The sequence below is a fragment of the Neolamprologus brichardi genome, chromosome 3 (genome assembly GCF_056152115.1).
Source record: "Neolamprologus brichardi isolate AB-2024 chromosome 3, ASM5615211v1, whole genome shotgun sequence".
NCBI lineage: Eukaryota > Metazoa > Chordata > Actinopteri > Cichliformes > Cichlidae > Neolamprologus > Neolamprologus brichardi.
In genome coordinates this window covers 26,110,960-26,131,266 of record NC_142106.1, presented here as the reverse complement: position 1 = coordinate 26,131,266, position 20,307 = coordinate 26,110,960, and the positions used below count along the sequence as shown (strand labels likewise).

The following is a 20,307-nucleotide window of genomic DNA, read 5'->3' as shown; positions in this document are numbered from 1 at the left end:
GGGTTGGGGGAAATCCGTACTATGACTGGTATGTAGCAGCCAGCCTGCTAATCAAATATACTCGATTAACTGATCAGCAATAAGGGGCATTCAGCCATGTGTTAACACAAAGCAGCAATCTTCTTAGGAGTGAACATTCAGCAAACTCACTTCACTGTGAAATGCTCTGAGAAAATGTAAAAAAACAAAGAGCAATATGTCAGACTCCACAGGTCTCAGTTAGTTCAAGATTGTCAAATTAGAAAATGCCTGAACAAATATGACTTGTTTGGAAAGGTTGGCAGGAGAAATAATAAATCTGAATAAACCACAACACTTCTGGAACAATGTGATTTGGCCAGATGAGACGTTGGTGGAGTGGAGATGTTTAACCGTAATGAACGGCATCAGGTTTGGCAAAAACGAAACACAGCACATCAGCACAAACACCTCATATCAACCGTCAGGCACGGTGGTGGAGGGCTGATGATTTGGCCTCATTTCGCAGAACCTGTCAAACGTGAGACCATCTGTCTGACAGCTGAAGCTTGGTTGAAATCAGGTCATCCAACAGGACGATGATCCCAGTCACAGCAGCAAATCTACAACAGAATGGCTGAAAAAGGAAAGGATCAAGGTGCTGCAATGGTCATGTCAAAGTCCAGACCTGGTTAAAATGCTGATAAACAAAACAAAACAAAAAAAACCCCAAAACAAAACCCTATAATAAAGAAGAGAGGGCCATGGGATGCATTTAGTCCTGTGAGAACATTTTATAAATTAATACAATTATTTTAAAATGTTGAGGTGGGTTTAATGGCATACAGATTCATTTACAGAGTAATATACTTTGACATCACCACATTAATGCCTAAATTCAGCTTCAAACCTGATTAAACAACTAAAATTTGAACAATTATCATTTTCCGTTCATTTGAAAATTGTTTGCGTGGTTAGTCATTGGAAAAATTGCGCCTACATGACGTCTTTGAATAGAACAAAGATTCACCTCTCAGAGGACCAGAGCAGCAGCTGTTTCTCATTTTTGATCAAGATTATTTGATTAGCTGCAGCCGACATTTTCGACTGGATCAGTTTCAGTTTGGCTTTTAAGGAAAAACTGAAAAAAATGTAAATTCAGAGAACTAAAATTCGTGAACACCGACGAAAACAAAAACACGTTTCAGTGAGAGATTTGCTCGAATCGGAGCTTAAAAAAAATATATAAATAAATGAAATAAAAATCAGGTGGTTACGAAATGCAAACAAGTGATGAGGAGCTAAACAAAGAAGACAAAACACAACTTTAATCAGGGGAATAATTTAGTAGAATGAACAATTTTACATTTACATAAATTAATTCACATCATGATTTTCTCTTTTAACCCTTCCACAACAGCCTGGAAATGCTCCTCACCTTCCATAAGGAATGACATGGTTTCCGATGACTATATACGTCGTTAACATAACAAAACTGTCTGCATGGCAGGACAGCGCTGCATAGTTCCCAGGCTGGAGCTGTATCACAAAACTCAAACATAGGACGAAAAATGAAAGAAAAAGAAAAAATGTTTCTAGTGGGTTCCCAGGCTGACGTGAAAGTCGTTGTGGAGTGTACGCTTGCTTGTGTGTGTGTGTAGTCGATCCTGTTCTCACACTCCTGGATTGTTCACCCTCACGGCTACAGGAAACCTCACAGAGGGAGGGAGGTGTCTGAACATCCATCAGCCCAGCTCAAAGTGCTCTGTCTGGGCTCGCTGTGATGGCCCGGGGGCAGGCACGGAGCTACCAAAACAGCTCTTCATCTTCCCCAATGTCTTCATTTTCTCCTCCTCCACCCCGTCTCCTCTTGTCAGTACCTATAACAGAGGATTAGCTGTTCCTGCCTCCCCCCCCTTTTTTCCCCTTCTCACAGGTGTGAGAATCGAGATGGCAAACAGAGGAGAGAGAAGCGACTTTTGGGGTTCCCTGAAGGTTTCCTCACTGGTTTGAAAATGAGGAAGGAAATGAGAACAGAAAATGTTGGAAGGTGCAGATGTGAAATATTCCATCCACTTACTTCTGTCCTACTTCCCTCATGATATCGGGGATCAGCACTGTCAGTAAAAGGATGAGTCACTGTTTCTGAGAGCTTGTTTTTTTCTTGAAATTTTTTCAGTGGTGTGTGTCGAGCCAAAATTGCCTTCAAGTTACACAGAAAATAAATTCCATTGTTCTCTGGTCAGCTGTGCAAATGAAGCTCAAGCTTCCTTGGCTCTCTCTCGCCAAAGAGGTAAAGGTGCATTTCATGTAAGTCTACAAGCTGGTGCCCCCCCCCACACTCTACAGAGGGGCGATTTGGTGGGCGAGGATGAAGAGGAAGGACGGAGAAGATCAGTTGAAGAGGATGGAGTCCGGGTCCCTGTTGGCCATCTGCGCCATGTGTTTAAGTATGTCCTTTTTGGTGATGATTCCCAGCAGCCTCCTGAAAACAGAGACAGAAAAGCAGAACAAAAGTGGATGACTTTAAGTCATTCTTTGATCGCCTCGTCATGGAAAACCAGTGAGAATGACAGAAAGCAGAAACCTTCGCTTAGGCCTGGCCCTCTATCTCGGCACAGTTGATTCAGTTTTATTAAACGGAGCCAGGGCAACTGGCAGATCACAGCAACATGAAAAAACACAGAGCAAACAAGTGACTGATCAACAACACGACTCTGCTAACGCAAATCTACTCTACTTCCAGCGGTGCTGGTGGTGGATTGGGCGGGGGGGTCAGAGAAATGGAAGCCATCCACGACATCCGGCGATTAATTGCGCAACGCTCCGAGGACATTTAATCTGCTGCATATTAGCGACAGATGATTTTCAACAGATGACATAAGCCATTCCTCTTCTTAATTAAACGTTGAAATGACCTCACATGCCAGTCACTATCTGCATCTGAAAGGAGCGAACCACCATCAGCTCACGACGCTCGCTCAATTAAAACCGTTGCAGGAAATTACTGTTTTTGTATGCACGCTGTGATGTCTGCGACCCGATCAGCCGACGAGGACGTGAGGCAGTAACGGCCCGAGGAGTCAGAGAAATGGGCTGAACTGGCTGCAAATGGCTCGACGAAAACTAGATTTCTTGGGGCCACACTATGAGAATCTCCACTCACAACTCGCCCGACTCCTTAGATGTGGCTTCGTCGCCTCCCCCAGCGTGAAAATCAGATTAAAGAGTCGCTATTTTGACACATGTTAGTGGTCTGTATGGAGCCCTGAAGCTTTAACTCTTTCCCCCATAAAGACAACATCTGACAACCTCCCCAGTATTGTTAATGAGGTTGTGGATACAAGCGGCAGAAATCATCGTCCTTGGGAAGGTGTCTGCGGTGAGAAGCTCAGTCATTTGGCAGGAATTCGAGTACAGCTGGTGGAAGGTTGCAGATGAGGTGGTTTGGGCATCTGACTGGGATGCGTCCTACACCTCGGCAGGGCCTGGACATGCTGGAGAAGATCCCTCAACTGACTAAGGGATAGCTTATGCACCCCTCCAGGACAATCTGGAAATCTCTGCTTTAACTGGCGCCCCTATGACCCACACCCCAATAAGCACCGAAATCACTGTTTACAATATATTATATTTTTTGTTTATCTGTAATGTCCTTGATGCTTTAAGCCTACATTTTACTGTGTTATGGAAAAGACACGCAGAGCTGGAGATCTGACAGCCAAGTAGTTGTTGACATTATACTTTCAAGTCCGCTTCAAGTCTACCTCAAGTTCACCACCTGGGGCGTGTTTAGTTGTAGTCCATGCAGTCTCAAAAAACAGACGTCTACAAGAACCCTGAATTACTGTTTTTTGGACTAAAGCATAACAATATTCATCATTACATTCAGATTTTTATCCTGAGTCCCTACTAGAGCAGCATTGTAGCCTTCTAAGCTTTGGTGCACAACCTCAGCTTACCCTTACTGAAAGAGGCTGTTTTAGCTCTTCTCCCTTTAAGCCACCTTTCGTCTGATTTGCTGTCCCTAGCAAACAGAAGTATTCCAGAGCAGGTGGGTGGGGCTTCTGTGAGATCACTATACCAACATCATGCAGAGTTAAAAATAGAAAAACATTTGATGGAGATGTTGTGTTTAAAGGGGCCTGAAGCCTGATCTTCTAGCTCCCAGGGATTATATTTCTAAATACACTGACCTCATCATTAACATTCACAATTCACATTCACAATTGCAGCAGTATATGAATTATATCTTTTTATATTTTTTAGAAAGCCCAACACAAGCAGCTTTGACATCTTTCTACCATCCACACAAACATCCCAGAGCTGCTTCTTTAATCATCTGTTCAGAGAAAACAAACCATGTGACAGGACTGTCTTTCATTCATAAATGCTCGCCTGAAGATGTGACTGTGACAAATGAGAACAGGGTCAAAGAAATCTGAGCACAAACAAAGAAACGAAAACAAGGCAAAACCAAGTGTAACGAAAACATTGTGGCAGTGAGGATGTTGTTGTTTTGCCTTGTTTTGAAAAACAAACTTAAGCTGACACATGAAAAACAAAAGCAGATGAGTTGTTTTTAAACTTCAACACTACAAATACCGAGTCAACCAAAAATGACTTCCACCTAACTAGGCAACCTTGAACTAAACATAGCCTGGGAAAATCCCTTTGTTGCAGGTGAATGATAAAGTTAACATCTCGTAGGACCGCAGACACCAGAGTTTGCACTTCATACAGCCTCAAGGTCTGTTTTCTGTGTGTCAAACCTTTTTCGTTCCCAGACAACGAGTGATTCATTTAATTTAAAACCTCATCCTGCCCAACCAAGCAGAGCAGACTACAGCTTTCTTCAACCAGTTTCAGTCCTTTCTCCTTCTCACCCCTTTTATGTACCTCTAGATCCTTAATGTTCCTCTAAGTCCCCGTTTAGCCCAACCCAGAAAAGAAAAAATTCTACTTTGGGCCCATCTGAGGCCAATGTGTCCTTCAGGAGTCACTGTGCTTGACAAAGTTACCCACAGGCGGCGAGTCAATCTTAAACCGATCTTTTATAATAAGCTGTTGTGTTGAAGAGCAGCAGCTACATGCCTGAGGGGTTTTTGTTGACAGTTGCTGATTTTCATCTCTTCTGCTCTCAAACTTGGTTTGAATTATTGCTCCACACGTCAGACTCAACTGGCAGCAGGAAGAAACAGTAAAAAAAAAAAAAAAAGGGGGTTTTACACAGGAAGGATAAATTGGTTATACACACTGACAAAGAGTGACACTACAAGTATAACGATGTGTTCGGATCAAACCCAAAACAAAGTTTTTGTGTGGTTAGTTATACAGAAAGTACATGCAAAGAATCAAATGGATGCTCTGTGAGTAAGAAGTGAAGCATCCAACAATAGTGCAAAAGAAATTGTGCCTCGGGCTGTGTTGTGAAACCTGAGGTTTCTTTTTCCTCGCATGCTAGTTAAAATCCCTTGAAAGCGCACACCATAACCTAGTGTGTAACTTCATTTAAATGCAATCACAACTCCAATTCCAAGAAAGTATGTATTTACAAATGCACTGCCATCTACTGCATGCTGGTGAAATTGCAGAGTAACACTGACCCACTATACAAAAGTTTAAATGCTGTCAGTGCTGTTGACCCCCCCAAAACAGTTCAGCTCCAGGTTCCACAAACCAGTGGGTGAAGTTACAGTGACATTATCCATCTTAGAAATGACCCATCTTTTGAGACATTTTCAGCTGTTTGACAATCTAGGGTACAAGGTAAGTAAGATGTCACCAAATTTAAACCTATTCATCATGGGCATGAATGCCGTGGTAATTTGGGGCTTTTAATTATTTCTTTGAACTTTTATTTTTCCAGGGTGGACTGAATGTACAGCATACATCTTTAGGCATTTGACACTATAGATCATGATATATTAATAAGAAAACTGGAACGTTATGGTGTCAGAGGGGTAGTTTTAGATTGGGTCCGGAGTTATTTAAGTGACAAAAAAGCAGTTTGTGAAAATAAATGGTGGTTGTTCCTTATGTATGGACATTGCTTGTGGTGTACCCCAAGGGTCAGTTTTGGGTCCAAAATTCTTCAACTTGTACATTAACGACATCTGTAAAGTGTCCAAAGTATTAAAAATGGTTCTCTTTGCTGACGATACAAACATTTTTTGCTCTGGTGATGATCTGCAGAATTTATTGGAGGATATGACTAATGAAATAAGTAAAGTGAAGTTCTGGCTTGATAAAAATAAATTACCATTAAATTTGAATAAATCTAAACTTATGTTATTTGGAAATAGTAGTTTAAATACAAATGCAAAGATTCAAATAAATGGTGTTGATATTGAAAGAGTCAGTGAAAATAAATTTCTGGGGGTAATAATAGATGAAAAACTTAACTGGAGAGCTCACGTAAGATATATTCATTCCAAAGTATCACGTAGCCTTGCAGTACTAAACAAGGCAAAACAGGTATTCGACAGAACATCACTTCATATTCTATACTGTTCACTGGTTTCACCATACTTAAGCTATTGTGCAGAGGTCTGGGGCAATAACTATAAAACCACATTACATTCACTTTTTACTCTTCAAAAAAAAGCAATTCGAATCATCCACAATGCAGGTTATAGGGAACATGCAAACTCACTATTTTTGCAGTCTGAAATATTGAAAATTGACGATCTAGTGAAATTCCAAACAGCACAAATTCTATTCAAAGCAAAAAATAAAGAACTGCCAGGTAATATTCAGAGTATGTTTGTTTTGAAAGAAGGAAGTTATAATTTAAGGGGTTTTTGTAACTTCAAAACAATGAAGGTACGTACTACAAGAAAAGGCTTTTGTGTTTCTGTTCATGGAGTGAGACTATGGAACAGTCTGAATATGGAATTAAAGCAATGTCCAAACATAAAACTGTTCAAAAAGAGTTATAAAAATATGATCTTCTCGAACTATAAAGAAAAGGAAAATATTTAAATTAAGTGAATGTCTCTATTTATAAAAAAAAACAAAAAACAAAAAAAACCTCATGATGTGATATATAGTATATCAGAAATCTGTTCACTATTTTTATTACAAATTATATCAGTAAGGAAGCTGACTAAATATTAACTGATATTTATGGCAAAGGGGTGGGATTAAACAAGTGTTTACTTCTTCCCACTCCCTTTCAACATGTAAATTAATAATTTTTTTTTTGTATGTAATTTGTACAGTATATATATATTTTTTTTTCTTTCTTATTTTCTTTTATAAATGTACTTGTATATTGTTCACATGTTGAAATAAATTACCAATCAATCAATCAATCAATGACTTTAAAAAACGTTGGGTCTTGTTCCAGACCCCGTCAAACTGTTGCCTTACCCTCAGATGACAGAAAATAGGTTAAATATTTTGAAACAACCCAGGAACCACCAAAGCTCAAGCCTGCCATGAACTGGAAATTTGACATGAAATTAGAGACAAAGATTGAGGTATTTTGCCACAAAGACAAGAGGTATGTTTGCAGGAGTAAAGGTGAGGCTTTCAAACCTAAAAACAGTGTACCACCTGTCAAGCATGGTGGTGGTAGCATCATGTTCTGGGCTGTTTAATGGCAGTAGCAAAAGCACGAAGTGGCTGGAATAATAATGGGGGAGGAATAGTGCCAAATTCTTCAACTTCACCTCAAACCAACAGCTAGATGTTGGACATGGTTGTTCTAACAGTAAATGATCCCAAACACATATCAAAACAGGTGAACATTATACTTCTGGAATGGCTTTTCCAAATCCCTGTCCACATCTATATTGAAAATGCATTTAATAACTGAGACTGTGGCAGGAAACCAATTTAAATGAACATAATACCAACTCTACCAAGAAGATTGGTCACATATCCAGTCAGAATTATTGTGGAAGCTTGTTGACAGCCAACAAAACTTGCTAAAAGGCATCAACTATATATACTTTTGACCCCGTGTGGATTAGAGAAAATACAAAATACATTCAAATTTGAGCACCCAGTTCTTGTTCCTTAAAGTCATTACAGATGTAACTTGATGCACACTAATGTAAAAAGTACCTTGAGTGCTTATTTACAATAAATACTAGATCATGAGGTCTAAAAAGACTTGCTTCAAACAGCCTCTTGCACATCAGCTAGCTCACGGGGGTTGCAATGACAAATTCTGAGAAGTCCCCTTTAACCTCATTACCCAGAAATCCCAAGCACATTTGCCAACTCAACTGTATTTCAGCAGTGCTAAGTTGTAACATCAAATTTTATTGTCCCCCAGGTAGCGAAAAAATAATAATTTTAAAGTAGCTCAAAGGTCACTTTGCTGATGATAGTAAGGGAAAGAATTGACGTTTGTCTCCATGTTTTTACTGATTTATAGGTAACACTTTGGATCATTTCAAGCCTTTATATTAAAAAAAAACAAAACGCGAATACAGCAGAGAAATAACAGGAACATTGTAGCTCGCTGCATCTTAACCTCTGAGCTGTATGAAATCCCCACCCCCAGAATTTAATTTGAGCAAATACAGTGAATACATTGCCTGAATTAGTTGGGCTGAGCCAGCCTTCTCTGCTTCAGTGATCCAAACTGATAAACTTGGCATAACCCTTCCCCTGGCAAACCCACATTTCTTTAATTTTCTTACATTTATTTTCCTTCCCTCTCACATTTCATATCTTCATTCTTTTTCTACGCCACTTTTTGATACGCTCTTTGCAACATTAGGTGGCTCTGTGCCTTGGTGGCAGCTCAGGCCAAGGCTAAACACTCGGTCTTCCACAAAAGGAGCATTACTGTAGAAAACTTGATACAGTGTGCCAAGAGGACAAAGTGAGAAACCACAAGCTGCATGATTACATGTGCTTGTTTAACCGTCTTTGTTATATACACCGCATGTACTGTAAATTCATAATATACACAGTCCCACTCCTAAAATCCCATGTTTGAACATGTCAGACCTCGATCTAAACAACCGTGCGCGCACGAGAGACGGCGGGGACCGAAGGAAGAAAAATGAACCCAACTCTGATTAAGTTTATTGTTCTTCTGTTGCTGAATGTAATTCTGCAGACCAACACTATAGTTTTCCATTATGAAGACAGATGTAAGGCCCGACAGACAAAAGAACAGTGTGTTGTTCAGCTAAGTTGGCCTCAGTGGGGCTGGAGGAGGTGTGGTTGATAGCGATGATTTTAGAACAGAGTAAAAAAAAGAAAGTTTTTGCTAAATATCCCTGAGAGCTCACATTTCAAATGAATGACCAAACATCAGCTTTAGTCCAATTTCTGTGTCGACTTTGTAGCGGCTGAACTGATTCCAGGTTTTCTACAGCTGAGGCCAAGTTTGATTTAAGCTCTTTAAAACATTTTAATGATTCATCTGAACAAAACTAACTAAAAGAGAAGAAAAAGGCATCACTTACTCAGGATTACAGACGCTGGTTGTTTTGTTTGTGGTTAGATTAAAGCGCTCATCAAATATTAAAGCGAATGCAGATCTGAAATGCACGGAGCTAATCCAAGCTGCTGATGCTGTCGTGTTGGAATTGCAAAGTCTGGGAGAGTTCAGAGGGCAGTTAATAAAATCCTTCATCGCATCTCTAATGCTGCAGTCACACTAGGGAAAACAGTGGTTGAATATATTGCAACCATGTGCAATGAACTTGCAATGAAATGGTTGCTTCAAAGGCAGGGACCAAGTCCAGGGCCGCTCACAGTAAGTTGCCATCTTCAAAGTGACAATAAGATGATGCAATCCCAATAAGACCGAGTCCATCTGCTGCGAGTTTCTTATCAGTTTGCACTTAAATGGATTCAAACTATAATCTGTTTTTGATAATGCGGCTCTTAACTGTGACAAATCGGTGAAAATCCCAAATCTGTTGCTGTCTACATACCCAGAAAATCATACTAAGTACTTGCATAAATCCAGCCAAAACCTCACAGACCTGAAACAGAAATTCTTCCTAAACATAAACGAAGTTGTTGGAGGACGGTGATTTACTCCGAAATGACAGACAACTCAGCAACCTTCTCTTACATGACCAGAATACAACCAGCTGGCAACCAGTTGAGTCAACTTGCAGACAAATTGCGCTCATCAGTGTAGACCAAGTGTTGCAACCAATCTCTGCATTTATAAATCCCTCTGTTAACATGCAAAACTTGGCCAATTTATCAGAGTTATTCCAGCTGCGGCTCCGTTTTTTCCGTCCCATTTTCACTCCGGTGACCAAGTCACTGGCTTTCACCACCATGATGCAGCATGTGCACAAACAGATTTTGTAGGAATTTTTTGGATGCATGTTGTTCTCTGGGATTTACTTTTAAGAACATGTTCGTAACAACTTACGTAGTTAAATAAAGGTTATCCTGAACTGATGCACCTTGTTGTAGTACAATTTGGTACTACGTGAAAGTACAGCCTAGTCTTAGTGCAGCTGATATCTCTTTAGTACGATACTGAGTTGTCTTGGACATGAAGTCACTTATTTCTTCACATTTTGTTGATGGTTTTAGTTTTTGTTATTTTTCGTATAAACAGATTTATTTTTTATTTTAAATGGCAGAACGGTGGTTACGGTTTCACCTGTGTTGGTTCTTACTGCATACTCTGTGCATGTTAGGTTTATTGGTGAAAGAGGAAAACATGTTAGAAAGTAAAAATATATATATACACACATCATCTGCTAAGTTTCCCAATTATACTACAAAAGCCTTGATAACTGCGGAACTACTTTGAAGACGCAGATTTTAAAAAGTGTCATGAGCTACAAAAGAAAATCTTCAATGCGTCCAAATTGATAGCGCGCCAACATCATAATTCCTCCGCTTCCCTTTGCGTTGCTCTTGCAAATATCAAATACCACGTAGGCTTTGTGGCGCTATCCATGACATGTTTTCCATTACGGAGACGTGCATACCAAAGCCCCAAAAGCCATTATATAAGCAGATGTACAAAACACAAAGTCCTCACTGAAGTTCATGGTATGGAGTCAGTGACAGGTCAGAGTTTTAGGCAGAAAAACACCTTGAGAATTTCCACTGTTGTTCCTCACTGCCACACACTCCATTAACCTTCTGTCTCCCCCTCCCTAACTCCTGCGCTCACCTTGATGCATGACCTGACAGAGGAATGACCCAAGAGCTCTCCTACACATTCATCTGTCACTCCTTTCATTCCTCCACAAGCGCAATTTCCTCAACATATCTCAGTTTAATATCTACGGGAGTGGGAGTGTGGTCATTTTGTGTATCTTTGTTAATATTGCTTGAAACTAGGGGGCTCTGCTCATACAATAAGTCATTTTGGAGGACTAAATCCAGCGCAGGCTTGCCCTTTGGAGACTAAATACTTGATATAAAAACATTAATTACAAAATCAAGTATATGCATGTGTGTGTGCTTCTTCTTACCCATTATGTGTGACCAGACACTGGCGTAGCCCCAGTTTTCTGAAAATATCCACAGTGATGTCCATAGGGGTGTGATCAGTAACTGTAAAGGGGCTCAGGTCCATGATGCACCTCAGCCGCAGGGGAGGCGGTGCGTCGGGAGGAAGCAACGGTGTGTGCTCAGTGAAGACCACTTGGGAGGCACTGACGATGCCATCCTGACGTTTGCGGGCGTTGTCTGAAAGGAGCAAAGTGGGATTTGTGGAAACCCAATTGCTTTGCATACAAAAAAACCCCTGTGACTAGATCCTTGTTTACACACGAGCATAATTCATACCTATTGATATGAGCAGATCTCTCCTGAGTACAAATCCCACAAGCCTTTGGGACTCCGAAGAGACAACCACAGGGAAGCCACTAAAGTGCGTGCTCTCCACCAATGACTGCGCATAAACCAAGGAACGAATGTTATTTCTGTTATCTCTATTAGGATTCTAAATCTCTTCCCAAGAAACATAGGTGTAATATGTGCAGTCGTACCTCCACCTCCCCCACAGTCATGCCCTCCTGCGTGAGCACAGCCAGCGCGGGGTCCATCCTCCTCGGCCTCATCACGTCCACCGCCAGGCTGCTGTGTTCAAACTCTTCTTTTGGCTCCAGGAACGGGTATCCATTCAACCTGATGTGAGCCTACGAAACATCAAGAACATGCAGGTTTTACGTCTCCATTTTTAAAAGGACGGGGGAAAAAAAAACCTAAACAATAAAAAACATGAATCCTAATAAAGACAAAAAGAGCGCAAACTCGCTCTTATTGGACAACAAAGGGTTGGAGGGGACAGACACTTTTCATTAACGTTTGCCAACACGTCACCTCGTAAATTCCCTCTCTTCCGAAAGCATCTGCCACCCATTTGCTGGTCATGGTTGCAGCCATGAGGGGAACAATGTACTCCAGACCGCCAGTCAGCTCAAACATGATGACTACCAGAGATACTGTCATTCGAGTCACTCCACCTGGAGGGAGATATGAGAATGGAAAAGGTTAGACCACAGTCGAGCTAGATTTGTAGGCGATTTAAATTCCCGTCTGACTCATTTTATCTTCATCTGCAGGCAAAAAGAAAAAGAGCAATTAGAGAACAGAGGGCACATAAGGTGAGCACATAAAAGAGGCCGTGCTGCTGTTCATCGAGTTTACAGAGGCATTTAGTGGCACATGTATTTCTCAACCCGAGAGCTCAGACCATTCATCTCCTCTCTGTATGAAAATGTTGTCATTAACACCAGCTGGTAAAGTCTGAATCAAATTAGAATCATCTTCGACCTCAGATGCGGCCAGAAAGCCAAGGCTGCGTTTTCAACTCTGTGCTTTTCTTCAAAACAACTGCCACAAAACAGCTGCATGTCAAAGACTTTATTACGAGTGTTGTATATCTTTTTTTTCCCTTTCAGAGGATTAAAAACTTTTCCTGTTTTTTTTCTACACGTTTAAATTATTCCCTGATGATTTTTTTGTGATTATGTATCACAAAAAGGATTAGGATTAGTAATTGAGCTGTGTGAGTGGCATGAACGCATCTGAAGTGGGACTACCTCCTGCTGTTTGTGCTAAAGGATGAGAGAAAGGATTACTGCAGCACACGTCCTGACTTGATTCTCCTCATGTGAAATGTACATAACATCCAGCTGTTTCAACAACAGAATGAGTCTCACACGTGTAGAAATTCTGTTTTTTTCAGCCACTCATGCTGTATATGCAGAAACTAATATAACAAACAAGTAGTAACCATAGAACCAAAACACAGAACAATAGAGAATCCAAATTTTCAGAGCAGTACTTGGGACTGGGGAGAAGGAAGAACTCCCTTTTCACTCTTTATGTTTTGAAAGCCTACTAGGAAAGACCCTAGAAGCTCTCTTCTGAACTTAACCTCCTAAGACCTGAACTCTTTCATGGCATGCATTTTTAATTTCTCTTTGCTATTTGGGTTGATTGGGACCTGATGAATGTAAAAACAAAGAATTACCAGATTTTTTTTTTACCTGCTTTTTGTTTCTGAGAAAAGTAAGATCCACATGAGAGGACATTCATTTTAAATTTCAATAGAAGGACATTATACCGCCACTGTTCTAAGTGGATATCAGGCCCTTGTAGAGCAAAATTTAGTATTTTGGTCTAGACAGCCCAAATTGCGACGTCCACATATGTGGACACCAGGTCCTAGGAGGTTAAAGGTTTCTGCCATATTTCAGGCCTGATTAAAGAATAAATGACTGGATTTGCATTAGATATTAGTAAAGGTGGTTTGTGATTATGCAACCCCCCCGGGAAAAATCTGGAAATTGTAAAAGTTGCCAAACCATGTCTTTATTTATACACACTGAGGTGTCAAACATCGTCATTGAGGGTACAGGGAAAGTCATCAAATATTGTTTATGAGGGAAAAAGTTAACAGGAAGAAAACTCAAGGAGGAGCATTTTCTATCTAAACACTCAGCTGGTTCAGAGTATTTGGCAGTGTGTTATTACTGTGTAATACCTGAAAGTAGCTACCCTTGTTTTAGTTTTGGCTCTATGAGCAATCTCTATTAATATCCATTGGTTTTGCATTGCTGTACCAGATCATCAGAAATGTATTTAGTGCCAGCATGTATTTTGCCAGCAAAATAAGTAAACGTATAGAGATCCAAGTACTGGCGTATGCTGGGTTTGAATGTTTGCAGCTCAAACAGCTCCACATGGCAGCTACAATGGCACAATTACATAACGGTGACTTGTGAACAAGAATAACAGCGGCGCATGAGAGACTGAGGCAGTCAAGAGTGGAGACACCTGTGTGTAAATGCTGTTGCCCGGTGTTGTGAAAGAGTCTTTGAGGAAAATGCAAAGAGACAAACCACAGTGTAGCAAAGGGAATGAAATCTCTGGCTTTCTTAAATCAGATGAAATCTCTTTCACTGCCAGATATTTTATTTATGAGCACTATCATAAAGTGTAGGGTGTACGTATTTCAGAAACAAGAAACCTCTCTTTAAACTCTGTCTCAGATCTATAAAACACGCAGCGCGCTACCCTCAGACCTTTAAACTTTCTTCTTGTGCTAAGAATTAAACATCTGTTTTTAGACTAGACACCTCTCTGTGAAGAGAACGATAACCCATCAGCATCATTTTGCTGTGCTATGTTTAGTTAGACAAAAGAGAAGGGAGGGGAAATAATGATAACTGTATCATCATCAAGCGTTAAAACAATTTACTGCACATGAAAAGTAATATCAGCTAATATCAGAAAGCTGAAGTGTGTACGACATGTGACATCTATGAACTGTTGTGATATCTGTATGAGATTAAAAAAAAGAGAAAACTGATTTAATAAACAGCTATAAATCTGTGGTGTAGTAAACAATCACTCTGTAAAGCTTTTTCTGTATTTAAATAGGTACTTTTATCTCAATAAAACAAGGTTAAATGTGCCACTGCGGCATTTGTGAACCAGTTTTTATTGGAAAATCTTTTTCTAAAAGAAAAAATAAGGGAAGAGGCAGATTTTGAATTGAAGAAATTTTTGGATTTGCTTCAGAAAAAAAGACAATCAGTCATCAGTGTTGAAATTCTCACAACACTGATATTTTGGTGACCTGTAGGGTCTCGTTTCACCAGTGCAGGGTTGAGCTACCACTGATGACCAAATGTTTATAACAGTGACTAAAAAGCATTATTAGTATTAAAGGCCATGTGCTGAGCTGGTGTGATTCATAAGTATCTGATAGATTCCAGTTTGTTGTAAGCAAGGAGCCTTCCCCGCACACACAAGTTGGCCACGGAGTCCCAGAAGGGGCCGATATTTTTTGCGCTACACAAGCCACAAACTTGACTCTGTTCTTCTGGATGGAGCTTTTTCAGCAGGAGAAATGTTTAACTACTCATCCAAGTGAAGTTTAGCCAGCGTTATACACAGCACAGGTTGGAGGAACTTCCGAATGAACTTTTTGAAGCTTCCTTACCTGGATTATTGAGCAAAAATCAAGACGTGTTTTTCATGCTTCCCCTGGGGACTAATATAAGAAAACACTGCACAGATTCCCTTTGGTTTTTGATCGACAGACACCCCTCTGCTCCGTCTATCCATTCATACATTTTTAATTATTAACTGTTATATTCTCTCTTCCACAGAGTTGTGTTTTGTCTGTTTTTCCCATCACAGCAGATGGATTTCAGTCACAGAGCCTGAGATTTCTTCCTGTTTAGAAAAAATGGCCTTCCTTCTTTCCTGCCATTACCTGGTGCTTGCTTATAGTGGATTGTCTGATTGTTTTATGCAAAGGACTTCAAGTATCTTGGGATCTTATTCACGAGTGATGTGACGGAGGAGTGTCAGTTGGACGGGCGGACTGGTGCAATGAACTTGTTTGTCGCGATGAAGAGTGAGCCGAGTCTTTCGTGAAGCTTTCATCTATGCCCCAACCATCACCTATGGTCATGAATTCCAGATAATGAGCAAAAGAGAAAAATTGTGAATACAAGTGGCTGAAATTCTTCCTTGGGGTGGCTGGGGCCAACTTTAGAGGCAGGGTGAGGAGTTCAGACATCCAGAGGGATCTCAGAGGAGAACCATTACTACTACTTGTTGAAAGGAGCTGGATGAAGTGGTTTGAGGCTCTGGTAAGGATGACTCCTTTGGATGTTTTCAGCGCATGCGTAACTGAGACGAGATCGGGGGTAGACCCATATCTTGTCTGGTCTGGGAACAACTTGGGATCCCTCAGGAGGAACTGGAAATTTTAGTTTGCTACCGCTGTGACCCAACTTCAGGAGACAAGTGGAAGGACAATGGATGGATAGACTGAAGGGTGGATTTAAATTAAAATGTAAAGCTCCTTTAGGCGACTGTTTGCAATGTCTTGCACCTCGAATCATTTACAGACCATAATAAACTGGACAGATAAAGTCACACACAAAGATTCATCGAATGGCTTTCTCTGGTGTGGACCAAGTATTCCAGGAGTCCTTCAGCCTTCTCACATCCAGCTGCTTTCTATATATCCTAAAACATTTCCATGTCAGACTCAGGATGTTGGTAGAAGAGCATGTTTAGAATATTACGACGAAACAGCCTAAATCTAAACTCAAACAGCCTCTGAGACTTCACCGCCACTCTTGGTTTACGTTTTTCTGTCCAGTATCTTCTGTCACTTCTCAATCCTCCCGACGATACCCTTCTCACCCTCCACTTAACCACACAGTGTTTAAATCTTTTAAATCAAGCAAACACTCAGGAAACAGACATCCATGTCTCACCTAAACAAGCGGCAGCTCCAACCATGGCGTAAAGCCCCGGCGTGATGCAGTCTGCCCCCTGAGAGCACCACCCTTTAAAGATAACCGAGTCGTGGTTGTAGTAGGCCAGCTGTTCCATGCCAACGCCGAGCAGCCTGCCAGCTATGGCTCCAACTGCCATGCTGGGAATGAAGAGACCAGAGGGAACCTGCATGGACAGAATCAGTTAAAAATATCCATCCAGACCTCTGTGCATCTAACAGTTTAGTTTGCGCTAGCTTTTAATTCAATAAGTCAAAAAGAGGGCCTTCCCTCCCAGATTCTGGTTATGTTCCCAACTTTTCCCCATTTTTTCCCCATCAGAGAATCTCATGATGCATCTCAGACAAGACTGTCTCTAATTAAAACATTTCCACAGGCATTTTCAGCCAATTCGTTTTAGCTTTGTTACCAAAGGGACTTTTGCGTTTTCTAGAAAACAATATTCATTTTTTTCCTCAGCGAGCCACATGACGGGGATTCACATCGCATATGAATCGCAGAAAACCATTTAAAGAATCACTTACTTCATCCATCAAAATTCCCAAATGAGTAACACGAGCGAATGAACGCTGGAAAATTGATCAAATGTGGCTTCAGATATATTAAAGGCAGCTGCCTTTGTAGGCTTTTTACATGCAATGTTACACCACGGGGAGAATAACAATAAATGTCTCATTGATGAGGAGTTCAAAGTGGACCGCTGAGTGTCTCTTCACAAACCTTCATGCCAAATGTAATAACAGTGATCATCATCTTGAAGACCAAGGCCAGGGCCAGCTGCCACAGCGCCGTGTAAAGGCCCGGTCCCGCTGGCCGGTCAGCGAGGCTGTTATCTACACCTGTGTCTGACGTGTTGGCTGGCTGCGAGTGAGGAGAAGAAAGATACGCAAAGAGACAGAAAGAGGGGGAAAGGAAGCAGCGAGAGAGAAGAACAAGAAATATATATAAAGATATATTAGATAGCTGAGCAAGGTTAAATAATCACGTGAAAAACTGCAGTATCCTGATGCAGCGATTTATCGGCTGACCTGTTTGTAGCCGCACAGCTGAGACGAGTCGAGCAGGGAGCAGTCGTTGAAGAGCTCAGAGATGAGCTCGGATCCGCTCATCCTGGTGTAACTGTTGGGGTAGGCGAGCAAGGCGGTCAGCGCGGCGACCACCAGCACCTCGGTGATGGGGTAGTGACCCAGACAAGTGGTTTTACCTGTAAGGTGTGTGGAGGAGTTAATTTATGGGTTGGAGACACAAAGGAAAGAAAAATACGTCACAGATATGTCACCGCTACTCACGAAGCCTGCACCAGGCAATGTTAGCCTTGATGAACAGCGCCCCCCAAAGGCCTCCAAAGATCCCCAGCAGGATGAAAGGGGCCAGCTCCACCAGGTGCCACGGCGTGTGAAACTCCACATAGAAGAGCACCAGGCGGCTGTTCCCAAACGGGTTGATGGAGCGCAGGGTGAAGGCCGCCACCAGAGCGGCGAAGAACGAACGCCACAGAGTCTTCAGGGGGAAGTAGTAGCTCACCTGGAGGAGAGAGAGGCGGACAGAGACATTTATTGATGAGAGAGAGGCAAAGCCGGAACTCACTACACCTCACCCCAATGTTAAACAAAATAACTAAAACTGGACTGAATGGAAAACACAAAGATATAAAAACTAGGCTTAACCAACATGATAGCTTGTATTTACAAAACTAACTAAAACAAAATAAGACATTATTCTCCGTGTTTTTAAAATGTTGTCTTTTTCCAATTTTGCTCAGATTGTCAAAACAACCAACCCCAAGGAAACTTTTGCTGCTTCTGTTTATGTGAGACTCAAATATCTCAGTCATCTTTAAACATCTTTAAACAATAAAAACTAAACTGAAACAAAGCAAGCTCTGGAAACCAAATGAGACAAAACTGAATCAAAAATAACAATTTTAAACTAAATGAAATTCGACTCTTGGAAAGTCTTATAAGCATAGCAGACTTTAGCAAATCTTTATGACATCGAGATGGGATCTCTGTGTGGGGCGATAGAAAGAGCAATAAAAAAAAAAAAAAACAGCATGGGCAATTAAATTCTAAGTATTTTTTTAACTAACAAAATGCTCACGTATTGGCCTTTCCTCTATTTTATGAGGCCAACATTGACCTAATAGTTCTCATTACATTATCTCATATTATAAACAAACCCTGGTTCATCAGTTCAGTGCACAGCCAGGCCGGCTCTATAATTAAAGACACTGGTCATGTTCCCTGTTTTGGGGAGACCCCATGAGGTGATCAAAGTGCCCGTTTCCTTATTCCAGAAACTCCTCAGCATGTTTCTGCTTAAGATGGATTTGACAGCTGCCAAAAATGCATTCGCTTCCCAAAGTAAGACTGCAAATAACTATTATTATGTCCCAGCTTGGTGGCAGCGCTGTGCTCATTCCAGTACAAAAAAATTACACAGGTCAAGTCAAGTCACATTTAAAAGACATCAAGTGTCGGCCAAAGTGCTGAACAGAGGGATAATATAATAAAAGAATTAAAATAGAAAGAAAACATTTAAAAAAAAAAAGAATTGTAAGACATGTAATATCAAAGAGATCCGAAAGCCTTGGAAAATAAGTAGGTCTTGAGATTCGATTTAAAGACTTCCAAGGATGAAGAGGATTTTATGAAGGGGGGGAGACTATTCCAGAGTCTCGGAGCGGCAATGGAGAAAGCCCTGTCACCTCTAGATTTGAGCTGGGAGCGTGGAACTGATAAAACCATCTGACTGGAGGAGCGCAGAGATCGAGTGGGTAAGTGCAGGCTAAGAAGATCTGAGATGTAACCTGGAGCCAAACCATGGAGGGCTTTAAAAACAAATAATAAAACCTTAAAATCAATTCTATGTTTAACTGGTAGCCAATGTAGAGATACGAGTACCGGGGTAATATTCTCTCTCTTTCTAGTACCCGTCAGGAGCCTTGCGGCTGCATTTTGAACAAACCACAGGAAGTGGAAAGCAATTAAAAACCAATTCAGATCAGGTATTTGTGGAGTAATAAAACAGCCGGCACTGCAGGTGTTGTTCTGACACAGGAATACAGATACATATACAGAGGATCTGCAGACAAATGATAGAAAACAGTGGAAAATGCATCATAAGCACTACCCACCTCCTCCAGACTGAACAGGACTCCTCCAATAGGAGCTCCAAAAGCCACTGACACGCCCACTGCTGCTGCCGCTGATAACACCTACATGTAGAGACAAGAGAAAAAGGGAGGGACTGTACCAACTGTCTTGCCCAACAAAACAATCAAGTGATCAAGCCCATCAAACAGTCAATGTGCAGATTAAAGGGATAACGGCAGTACAGGAAAAGCACTGCTGTTCCCATTGTGTCCCATTTAAGTGAAAAATTTAAAGCTTCAATCAGAAACTTTGTCTTTTCCATCAATTTAATCTAAACTAGAGAATATGTGAAAAATATATTTCTGCAAAGAGAGTAGATATTTTGGACAGACACCCCAAAATTTAATTTAGATTGTTTTTCTCTCATTGGAGAGATCTCCTTAATTCCATTTACCCATCCAAAATTATCAGGTGTGAGTTGCCAGGTTATATAAAAAGCGCCTGTATTGAGGTCTGCTTCCAATTTA

The 20,307-nt window shown here is 41.0% G+C and overlaps 1 protein-coding gene across 4 annotated transcripts in view; it reads right to left on the bottom strand.

Moving 5' to 3' along the window:
- Nucleotides 1-744: 744 nt before the first annotated feature.
- Nucleotides 745-20,307, bottom strand: part of clcn5b (Cl-/H+ antiporter 5b) — a 45,569-nt gene continuing 26,006 nt past the window's right edge. For all 4 annotated transcript variants that reach the window (XM_087835431.1, XM_087835425.1, XM_087835441.1 and 1 more), the window contains 10 exons: nt 19,822-19,902; nt 17,975-18,209; nt 17,714-17,889; nt 17,406-17,546; nt 16,665-16,851; nt 12,238-12,380; nt 11,904-12,053; nt 11,701-11,806; nt 11,385-11,601; nt 745-2,443 (listed from right to left, as the gene is read on the bottom strand). In XM_087835431.1, the coding sequence (XP_087691557.1) occupies nt 2,353-2,443; nt 11,385-11,601; nt 11,701-11,806; nt 11,904-12,053; nt 12,238-12,380; nt 16,665-16,851; nt 17,406-17,546; nt 17,714-17,889; nt 17,975-18,209; nt 19,822-19,902 (1,527 nt within the window). In that variant the 3' untranslated portion in view covers nt 745-2,352. The remainder of the gene's footprint in view (nt 2,444-11,384; nt 11,602-11,700; nt 11,807-11,903; nt 12,054-12,237; nt 12,381-16,664; nt 16,852-17,405; nt 17,547-17,713; nt 17,890-17,974; nt 18,210-19,821; nt 19,903-20,307) is intronic.